Raw genomic sequence first — 11,464 nt, forward strand, 5'->3', positions numbered from 1 at the left:
ATAAAAGTCACTCTATGAATCTGCTCTTATTTTTCATGGATTAAATGTCCCCATCTCCTTTCATGTATGAACAATCACTTTAAAAAACAGCTCATTTCTGTGATCCTACCATATAACTAGATAATTACATTTAAAATTAGGTTACTTTGTAAAAGAAACAATTTTATCCAGTAAGGCCCTATCTACAATGATGTAATTCTGTAATGTGATTCACTGGTAAAATCTCTAATGTCTGATTCAATCAACTTCCATAGTAATGAAGACTCCACGGATTTATAGGACTCACCATTATTGAAACCAAAACTGATCTTACAGGGAAGTTTCTTAGAATGTCTACTAGATAGATAAGTCCCTTGGAGATATCATTTGTTTGTTCTAATTTTGCTGTGTCACTTGGATTAATGAGTCAACATATATACTGAGTATCATTTATAAACAGCACTCTATTAGTTGTTATATAGGAAACATGGTCTTTGTGAAGCTTGCTAACTTTCAGGTACCTTTGGCAATATCTTATATAATGTTATATATGTTATTTACATTAAAGAATTCAATCCCCATAATTGGGTAGTACTTTTTGTAAGAAACTTGCTGGAGCATATTTTACCAAATTGAAACCTTTTCCAGTAAACTGATTACAAGGACTTTAATACATTAGAGCATGGTGAGGAGTATTAGCCACATAGTGATTAAAATGAAGCATAGATGCATGACATGAAAATTTTGTTTGTAGGTTAAAATAACTCAAATTGGAATGCCATTTCCTTCCTCTTATCTCTCCCTCCAATAAATACTTATTGAGTGCCAACTGTATTCCAGGCACTATTCCAGGTCTTAGGGGATATAGCACAATGAACAGACAAAAATCATTATCCTCATGGAATGGAAGGAAAACAGACAACAAACAAAATAAATAAAATATTAAATATGTTAGAGGAAAAATTAAGCAGAAACAGGATATAGGGGGTGTTGTGGGGCTGCAGTTTTGAGTGGCCAGGGAAGGCCTCAATGAGAAGGTGACACTGGAAAGAGGTGATGGTGTGAGCAATGCACATATCAGATGCTAGAACATTCCAGGTAGGGGGAACAGCAAGTACAAAGACTCTGAGGTGGAATGTGCCTGATGTATGTGAAGAAGAGCAAGGAGGCCAGTGTGGCCGCAGCTCAGGATCAAATGGGAGAGGAGTTGGTAATGAGGACAGAAGGGTAAGGGGGAGACTAAACTGGATAGGGACTTGTGGGCCATTGTAAGGCCTTTAGTTTGTACTCTGTGTGAAGCAGGGAGCCAAATGGTGGTTTTGACATAAAGTAACACGACCTGACAAGTGTTTTAAAAGGATCACTCTAGATGTTGGGAACAGACTCAAGTAATGGAAAGGATGGAAGCTGGAGGATCAATCAGGAGAGTAGTGTAAAAATCCAGGTGAGAGATAATGATGGCTTAGATCAGGTGGCAGCAGCAGAAGTAAGAAGTGGTAAAGCTCTTGTAACGTTTTAAAAATATAGCCAACAGGATTTGCCAATAGATTGGATAAGGGTATGAGAGAAAGAGAATCAAGGACAATTCTAAGGATTTTAGCTGAAGCAACCAGGAAATTGAAGTTGCCACTAGTGGAGATGGGTAAGAGTGTAGGAGGCACGGGCTTGATGTTGGGAGGGGGAAGGAAGTTAAGTTTTGGACATACTAGGTTTGAGATGCATCTTAGATATCCAAGTAGACATGTCAAGTAGACAGTCGGATAGTTGGAAATTCAATCTGGAGTTCAGGGAAGAGGTCTTGGTGGGAGATTTAAATTTACATATTGATAGTCTAATGCTATGAGAATGGGACTGAGTGCAGAAAGAAAAGAGGTCTAAGGACTGAGCTGCGGCCTGTGTGGCTCTCCAAGATTACGACCCTGGAGAGATGAGAAAGAACCAGTAAAGAAAACTGAGAAGAGAAGCCAGAGAGGTACCAAGAAAATACAGTATGGTATTCTGGAAGTCAAATAAAGAAAGTCTTCCTAGGAAGGGGGAAGTATTCCACCATGCTAGCTGCTTCTGATATTTCAAATAAAATGAGTGTTAAGAAATGACCACTGGGTTTAATTATATGAGGTCACCAGTGACTTTGACAAGTACATTTTTGATGGAGCAAAAGGGGTGAAAGCCTGTTTGGAGCAGACTCAGGAGAAAATGGGAAGGGACTGAATGGTGAACAAAGAGAGATACAGTCCCTACTTTCAAGAAAGAAATAGAAATTAATTATATAACAAAAACAAATGCAAAATTGCAGCTATGCCAAGATCATATACTGTATTTAATTCATCCTAAGGTATACTTTTTTAGATTTGACCATCTATGAAATTGGGATGTATCCTTAAAATTACTGGTAACTTACCTTTATAATTGGCAGTTTTTCTTTTTCTTTTTAATGGTACATAAAATAATGGTGGTTCTTATAACCGAAGGCATCTCAAATTTGATGAACTGCTATACTGTAATTCTGAAATTGTTAAAACCAGATTACTGAGAGATGTCCTGGAGGAAGTAACTGAAGTAAAAATAGAAGTTAAGGAGGAGAGCAAGGAAAGAGGGGGTTGCCTGCGGGAACATTTGCAAAGATCCCCAAAGCTTAAGGTGGAAAGAGAGCTTGTCCTGTAACTGGAACAAGACCAGGGTGGCTGGGGCACAATAGAATGAGGGGAAAAGCACAGGTAAGGAGGAGATAAGGCTGGATAGGAGATTACGTGTAGCTGGATCACATGCGGCCATGAAGGCTATGCTAAGCCTTTGGGTCTCTATGCTAAGAACAAGGAGAAGACCCTGAAAGAATTTTAAGCAAGAGTGGGTGATATAATCAGATTTCAGTCTCAGAAAATATCATTCTGGCTACCAGATGATGGAGAACAGGTCAGAGAATGGTCACACGAAACAGGAAATGTGAAGAGGCCAGTTAAGAGGTTTTTACACTCTATCTAGGATAGAGATGATAGTTGCGTGAATTAGAGTGGTGGTAGCAGCAAAGTAGAAAAATGGACTGTTTTTAGAAATATTTGGGAGGTTAAATGACAAAATTGAATATATTTACTATTTTTTGAATCTATTATTTCATTAATAAATACACTGAAAACACTGAGCAATAAATCTGCCTTTTAAGCAAGGCTGGAAAAAAATTAAAATGATTTGTAAATATTTTTGCTGCAAACATGAATGAAAACCAATATTTTGGAAATTCACTAATTTCCAGGGAAAAAATCAGACCATGTATATCTACAGACAGAAAACAAATATACTGCAAGATAGGGAGTAACTTTTGAACAGGTGAGGTGTGGGTGAGTGAGTGTGTAATAAATTGTCCCCACTGGCTTCTCTTCCAAATTAAATTATATGTTTTAACTTAGAATTCAGAGAGAATTTTCCATAAAGAACTGGAGTTTACAATAAACTTAATGGAAATAAATAACAGTGCTGACTGACATATAACACATAGGTGCAATGCTAACTTTCATTCTAAAAAGTTGGTGGGGATCTTAGTAGAGATTCCCAGGAAGCTTTGTGCTATTGAGAGCAGGGGTGGGTGTGAGGTTAGAGGTTCACTGGAGAAAAAGCTTCTCCCCTATGACCACACAGTAGGATACGACTCCCCTGTATCTGCAAAGTTAGAATCCTGCATGAACAGGTTATTCATAAAATCCTTCAGATATGATGAAACATCATTTTTTATTTATTTAAGTGCTATTTTACCCACATTCAGAATCACAGGCTTTAATTTTCAGGGCAGCATTCCTATTCTGCACTATTAGGTTACAACAATAATACCACAGTTCCTAAGAAAATGATGAATCCTCTTTTCCTTCTTAAATCTCTTCTTTAATGCATGTGATGACCAGTGGTGCAAATTTTCAAATGTAAGGAAAAAGATATCCAGTATGAAAAAGAGAAAAGAAAAAAAGATAGAAAAACCATGAGAATGTTTCTATGTAAAATGTATTTTTCTTCACAGTTTGGAAGAGAAAATTAGTTCATAGCAGCATTAGAAACCAAGACAAACATCTAAAAACTTTCTACCTAGTCTGAACCATTTAAATTATATTCACAAGCTGAATGTCAGTATATAAAGAATACTATCATATGCTGTATAGCAATGGACATTTTCTGGCAGGAGGTTAGGAGCTGAGAAACACAATAGCATGGCTTCTCCTCCCTTCTTCCTGCCTTCTTTGATTTACCTTCTCTCCAAGGTTATCAGCAGTCCCTGAAGGTATATTAAAAAACAAGTGATTTCATTAATACATATATAAAATTGCCACAACAAATATAGGAAATTAGTAGTAAAAAAATCCAATAGTTTTATCCTTCTTAGTTTAGAATGGCAAACACAAAACAGAAAAAAAAATTTCACCCTAAAATGTAATCCCTAAATATCCTTTTCCCCATTCTTATGCTCCTCACCTCTAACTCACAGTGTTTCCATAAGTCTTCAAGATTGGGGGACACGTGTGCTTCTTTGCATTTCTTAGTGGTAGGGTTATCACTTCTATTCACAGCTGAGAGGTGGGAAGGACTTGGACTGCTGTAAAAACATTGAAATTTTAAATGTATAGAGGTTAATAAATTATAGTTATGGTTCTCAAATGAGTAGACATTGGTATATATGCTACATTTATATACTATCAGCAAAGCAACTACTTATGTTATATGCCAAAGAGGTAAATAACAAGTTTTATGTAAACTAAACATAACTTTAAATTTCTTCATACTGTGCATTTAAAATTTCAATCCTAAAATTATATTTCAAAGTTTAGAAATAACTGATATAACATTTCTTCATGTGTAAGTGTTTGTGGTTATGTCACCATAGTCAGCGTATACTTAAATTTGGCATGAAATCAATTCAGAATACCATAAAATAAAATAGTATTAGTGTTAACTTCTGTGCTTCTCTCTGGATTCACCAGCTGTTGGGTATATACATTTCCTCCAGGTGCACTGATTCAGTCATACCTCCTCACGTGAATCTCCTTCTAAACACAGATATGTTTATACTTTTTCAACACCCAAGACAGGCAACTGAGCTCAACAGTGAAGGCTGTAGTTTGGCAAAGTTAACTGGCATGTGCAAAAGCAGACTAATTAGTATTTTGCTCTAAGCCCAATTCACTATCCATTTTCATTTCATAAATGATTTAGGACCTTAGAGAAGGGGCTATAGCTAATATGTAAGTCAAAACTATATTCTAATTTTTCTTTAGAGCACAGATGCTCTTAAAGATCCCTGGAATGGTTGAGTAAGGCAATAATGTCACAAATTTCAATGAACTGGCAATCTCCTGCTTTCAATCCTTTTATTCTAAGTATTTTCTCCCTTCTTAACAAGGGAGAGTCAAAATGTTTATAGTGTTTCTCGCATAGGTTTTCAGTAACTTAAGCAAACTATATAAGGAGGTGAAAAAACAATAATTTGCATAGTACTATTACCTATTGCTGATTAAAACACATGAAAACAGGAAATTAATCTTAAAATGGAAAAATATCCATTGTTCTAGCAGGTATCACTACTATGACCGATTATACTTTCTAAGATTAAATCCAGATAAATCAATCATATAAGAAAATAATCTTTTATTACTAGAACAGTCAATCTCTTCATCTGACTTAAATAACTTCTATTTGACACTTCTGTTTAATATCTGATTATTTAAAAAGGGTTAATTTTCAGTATACAGAATGACCTTGCTTTAAATCATTGCTGGGTCTCTTGCTAGCTGTGAAGTCTTAGGGAAATTGCTTAGCCTTAGCCATTTATTTTTTACCCCCCTAATATGAGGTTAATAGCACTTACCTTGCAGAGTTGGCAAGTGTCCCGAATATGGTTGACCCTTAATAAATGGTGATTATTATTGTTATTATAGAAAGGAAACAGGAAGACACTAATTATTTATGTGTTTCATATTCACAAAGCTTTGTATTAATTATACATTGTTTGTGATTAATAATCACAAGATAATGCAATCTCTTAGCAAAATCTCTGATGCATATCATGCAATTATTTTTTCTAAGTGTTCTCCCTGTATTAACATTTAATATTCACAACAGACCTACGAGGTACTATTTATTATCCTCATTTTACAAATAAAGAAACTGAGGCACAGAGAGGTAAAGTAATTTGCTCAAGGTCATACATCAGAGTCAGGATTCAAACACTGGCAATATGACTGCAGAGCTTATGCTTTTAACCACTTCACTAAAAGTCTGGAAGTAACATAATGTAAGATAATAGTCATTCATTCAACAAATATACAAGGTGCTACATTCTGTGCAAGGTACCAGTATCCAAAACTTGATCAAGACACACAACCTTTAAGGAGATTACAATATGGCGACTAGAAGCAATTATATTACTTCAGAGTTATGACTCAAAGCCATGATATTTCTCTGGATTTAAAGATAGGTCACCTTCAAATTACTGTTGTCTAATACTCATAAAAATGATGGCACAGCCATAACTTACTTGTAGAACTAATCAGGATTTCTACATCTTCTGAATAACTGTGGATAAAATAATCACTGAATGTTGCTCATCTTTATGTAAAATCTTTTAAGTACAGATACAAAAATTTTTTATGTAATTGCTATGGTGTGTCTAATATATCATTATAAAAGTTTGGTCAAAAGGTAGGTCAATGTTAAAGGTAACTCAAACAAGAAACAAAGGAAATTAGATAAAGGAGTCCTATTTAGATACATATAGATTAGAACAAATAACTCTATGACCAGGTATATATAGATTTCCTGCCTCTATTTTTTGTCTTTTCATTCCTCTTCCCCCTCTTTTAGTCTTAATCATTATTTTGCAATCTCTCAAATGCACAAATAATAAAGTAGGTAGGCTTCTGATTATTTGAAAATATTTTATGAGCTTTAGAGTTTACTTTCATTTGCTCTAGAATGATAGCATAATTAATAGCTATCAAAACCAAAAAGCAACTGTGAATATTATATAATTTACGCAAGAAAATGTTAACCTTATTTCAATTTTAACCATTTTATTTCAAAGAACTGTAGTACTGCATACTAAATAATTATGTAAATTAAAATTGGGCCAATAATCTAACAGCAGTAGGTTCTGCCTTTTTTTTTTTTTTTTTTTTTTTTAAAGAGAAGAAGGTTGTTCAGAAGCCAAGTGGGTCAGTAAAAGGAATGGAATAATTTTCAGTTCAGTTTGGGTGGTTATTCTGAAGAGCAATGACTTTTTCATTCTTTTGCAATATACAGTGGAAACCAAAGGATACTTAGCAATATGGAAATCAAATGGGAAAGGTGTTGTAAATGATCTTTTAAAAGGCACCCGACATATAAATAATATAAAACTATTGGTTTTGCAAATATCATCAATCTACATGTGTATGATACTTCCCTGGTTCCCTGTAAAAAAAAAAAAAGGAGACTGCTCTTAGTAGACCACACCATACTCACCTGATTCTGTCTTTCTTCTGGCAACTCCTGGCATACGACTGAAACTTGCAAGTGTTTCCTCAAGATGTGGTTATTTCCTGTCCCTCCTTTTTACTGATGGTCTGCATTTCTATCAGTTAAAAATGTGCATCCTTTAAATATTTGAATTTATTTAGCTGTTCAAGTGCTGTGATAGTGACAGTGCTGTTGTGAGATCTGGATTTTTTTTTAAAAAAAGAGGAAGTCTGAAGGTCCCTTGTAGTAAGGTTTCAGGTACACTGATTGAATCTCTCATTTGCTTATGTACAGAGCACTTATACATTTGCTTTTTAATTTCATTTGTTGGTTTGAAACTTCTTGGAGAAAGAAAACTGTAGAGAAGCATCTTTTAAAATTATTGCCTAATAAGTGGTATTTAAATAAGATCATGCCTTACTGTGGTTTATATCTAACATTCCAAAGATGATATTTTCCTCCTTGATTCAGTCATTATGGGATGACATCAATGATTTTTGTAATAAAAAAAAAATGCATCTCGTGATTCATTTCACCTCCTTAGATTCTCAGACTTTATTTGTGCGGTTTATTCAAACAGTGGTTTTCCTTATGAAATCATGTAAGTTAAGAACCATCTGGAAAGGTTACTGTGGAAACGGCAGGGGATGGGGGGTGGGGCTAGAGAGCAAGAGATGCCATGACAACCTTTTTCGGGTTTCCCAGGAAACATGGGTTGCTATGGGAACTGCATCAGTCAGGTCCGAATTAGTAACTTCCGCTGGAAGGGGTGTCTGCCACTTTAATCTTCTTGTGATACTGCAGAAGCTTATCTTTCAGATACATTAGGAAATTTTGTTTCTTTCAACAGCACTAAAAACAGCTGTTTCTAGACTTTGATAAATGTTGGCTGGAACAGATACATAGAACTTCACAGGAATCTGTTAGTTTAACACTTTTGAAATGCTTAGCAAACCTCAAAGAGTTAAACTAGTCAAATCAGGACTTCTTGGGCATTTCCCTTTGTTCAAAGTTGTAGAGACTCTTAAAATTCCGAGAAGGGGATTCAAATAGAAATTACAGTGAAAAACCAAATAAACTTATGGCGAGTTTACATGTCATTGTTCTAGTTAGACTTTTCATCCATGTATCCACAGGGTAGGCAATTGAACTAAATAGTCAATAAGTAATGTTGAAGGGTCCATGAAATGGAAGCATTGTTTAAGTACTTGCCTGCTTTACTTAGTAAAGAAACGACTGCCTTTTAATTTTGAGGCTAAGCAGTTACTCTAACTGTTCTTTAGTTTCATTTCCTCTCAGGATGTACTGTTTTTTATAGGGCGTGTACCAGAAATCAAGTTTAACATGTTTCTTGTTCCCAATATGGAGAGAAATGAGGAGGGGAAAAGAAGGAGAGCTGAGAGAATGCAGCCCACTTGCAAAAACAGGCACCTGTTTCAGTATGAAGCAGTAAGGATAGGGAGAATGAAGTGTGCGTCCCACTTCTTCATGTCCTGTCCTTGATGAATGGTCTGGAAATGTATAAAACAAGGGCAGACACAGACCAAGGGGGCACGTTCCACACAATACTGAAAACAGTATGTCAGCTGTATCATATATTAAACATCGGTGAATATCTTTTTAATGTTGACACAGGAGTTGGGATTGTTGTTCGTGGTGCAGGTGGCAGTGGAATTGCCCGTTTTGAAAGGGGTCTGGGGGAAAGAGCTATGGTTCATACCCCCCTCTTCGATCACCATATACTCCGACTTACTCAGAGTCGAGTTACTCCTTGCCTTTCGGAGCTCCTCGGCTGAAGAGGAGAGGTGCTGGCAACTTCCCACGTGCATGTATTGGGCTTGCTCTTCCCCCTCTGTCTCCCGGTGGTAGAAATAATTGAAGTTGGAAACAATCACAGGAACTGGCAATGCAATGGTCAAGACACCAGCGATGGCACAGAGAGATCCCACAATCTTGCCCCCTATGGTCACTGGGTGCATGTCACCATAACCTACTGTTGTCATGGTTACCACTGCCCACCAGAAGGCATCCGGGATACTGCTAAAACCTGAAGTGGGGTCGTCTGCCTCGGCAAAGTAGACCGCGCTGGAGAAAAGGATGACCCCAATAAAGAGGAAAAAGATAAGCAGCCCCAACTCCCGCATGGACGCCTTCAGCGTTTGCCCGAGGATCTGCAGCCCCTTGGAGTGGCGGGAGAGCTTGAAGATGCGGAAGACCCTCACCAAGCGGATGACCCTCAGGATGGCCAGGGACATGGCCTGCTGTCCATTGCCCTGTCGCTCTGCCAGCTCGGTGCCCAGAGTGATGAAATAAGGGATGATGGCCACGATGTCTATCAGGTTCATGATATTTCGCGAGAAGGTGGCTTTGCTGGGGCAAGCGAAGAAGCGCACCAGCAGCTCAAAGGAGAACCAAATGATGCACAGGGTCTCCACCACGAAGAAGGGATCCGAGAAGCTGGAGGTTCCCGCGGGGGCCCCCGACGTGCTGTTGCTGGCCGCCTCGAGCACATCCTGCGACGGTGAGGCGGGGTAGTCCTTCTCGTCGCGGAACTCGGGCAGCGTCTCCAAGCAGAAGATGACTATAGAGATAAGGATGACGAGCACGGACACGATGGCGATGCCCCGGGCCGGCCCGGAGCTCTCCGGGTACTCGAAGAGCAGCCACACCTGGCGCTGGAAGTCGCGGCTGGGCAGGGGCCGCTCCTCCTCCCGCAGGAAGCCCTCGTCCTCGCGGAATTTCTCCATGGCTTCCTCGCCCAGCTGGTAGAAGCGGATCTCCTCGGAGAAGATGTCGATGGGCACGTTGACGGGCCGGCGGATGCGGCCCCCAGACTGATAGTAGTAGAGGATGGCGTCGAAGCTGGGCCGGTTGCGGTCGAAGAAGTACTCGTTGCGGAGCGGGTCGAAGTACCTCATGCGCCGCTTGGGGTCGCCCAGCAGCGTCTCCGGGAATTGGCAGAGGGTCTTGAGCTGAGTCTCGAAGCGCAGCCCGGAGATGTTGATGACCACGCGCTCCCCGCAGCAGTCCTGCTCGCCGGCGGCCGGCAGCGCGGGCGGCAGCGGCTCGTAGCGGTCGCAGCCCTCGCCGCCACAGCCGCCTTGAGGCGGGCCCCCGCCGCCGTCGGCCGCCTCCGGCTCCAGCAGGTGGTCCCCGGGCACCACGGTCATGTCGGGCGGCAGCTCGCGGCCTGCGGCGGGCTCGGCGCAGCCGGGGATCACCAGGGTGTCGGCGCCACCGCCGCTCGCGGGGTGCTGGGGAGAGTGGGCGCGGTGGCGAGCGGAGGGCGGCGGCGGCGGCGAGCGCAGGAGGCTGAGGTGCTCGTCCATGCGGCGGGGAAGAGGCAGCGGCGGCTGCGGGGCGGTGCTGCCCCTCCTCGCGCTCCCCGCCCCTTCGCCGCCTCCGCCCCCGAGCCGAGCCGAGCCCGCCGCCTGTTGCTGCAGCCGCCGCCGCCGCGAGGCTCCGTCTGGGTCTGGCGCGGTCAGCCGAGCTCCTCACCAGAGACGCCTCCTTACCCCTCCCCCCTCTCCCCTCCGCCCTCTGCGCCGCGGGGCGCGCGCCCGCCCCTCCTGCGTCCCCTCAGGACTCCCGCCCACCGCGCGAGCGCGCGCCCCGCTCCCTAGGGGAGCCGCCCTTCGACCCCTGGCGGTTCCCTCCTCGCCCTCCTCTCTTCGTTCCTCTGGGTCACCGAAGCGCCCACATTTTGCACCTTGGTGGCCCCCTGGAATCCCCGCTTAGCCGAGCCAGCCCTCGGGGGATCCGGCCGCCGGACCCGGCCTCCGAGCTCGGTCCGCTTCTGGCCAGCGCTCCTCTCCCACAGCCCGCGTGGCCGCGTTCCAGTCGCGGGGCTTGACCGCCATGGGGCCCACACCTCGCTCGGCCGAAGGGCCGGCCTCCTGGGCCTCCACGCTGCACCTGGGCCCGCCCGGGGGAGGCAGGTTCCGCGGAGCGGGGGTAGCAGAAGGCGGAGGCAGGCGAGGAGGGAGGACGAAGAGGTGCCCCGGACCGAGGC

At 41.7% G+C, this 11,464-nt stretch overlaps 1 protein-coding gene across 1 annotated transcript; it reads right to left on the reverse strand.

Moving 5' to 3' along the window:
• Positions 1–9,050: 9,050 nt before the first annotated feature.
• KCNA3 (potassium voltage-gated channel subfamily A member 3) lies at positions 9,051–10,781 on the reverse strand. Its single transcript, XM_063106462.1, has one exon. The coding sequence runs from the start codon at positions 10,779–10,781 to the stop codon at positions 9,051–9,053; it is 1,731 nt and encodes a 576-aa protein (XP_062962532.1).
• Between the last annotated feature and the right edge of the window lie 683 nt (positions 10,782–11,464).

The sequence above is a fragment of the Cynocephalus volans genome, chromosome 8 (genome assembly GCF_027409185.1).
Source record: "Cynocephalus volans isolate mCynVol1 chromosome 8, mCynVol1.pri, whole genome shotgun sequence".
Lineage (NCBI taxonomy): Eukaryota > Metazoa > Chordata > Mammalia > Dermoptera > Cynocephalidae > Cynocephalus > Cynocephalus volans.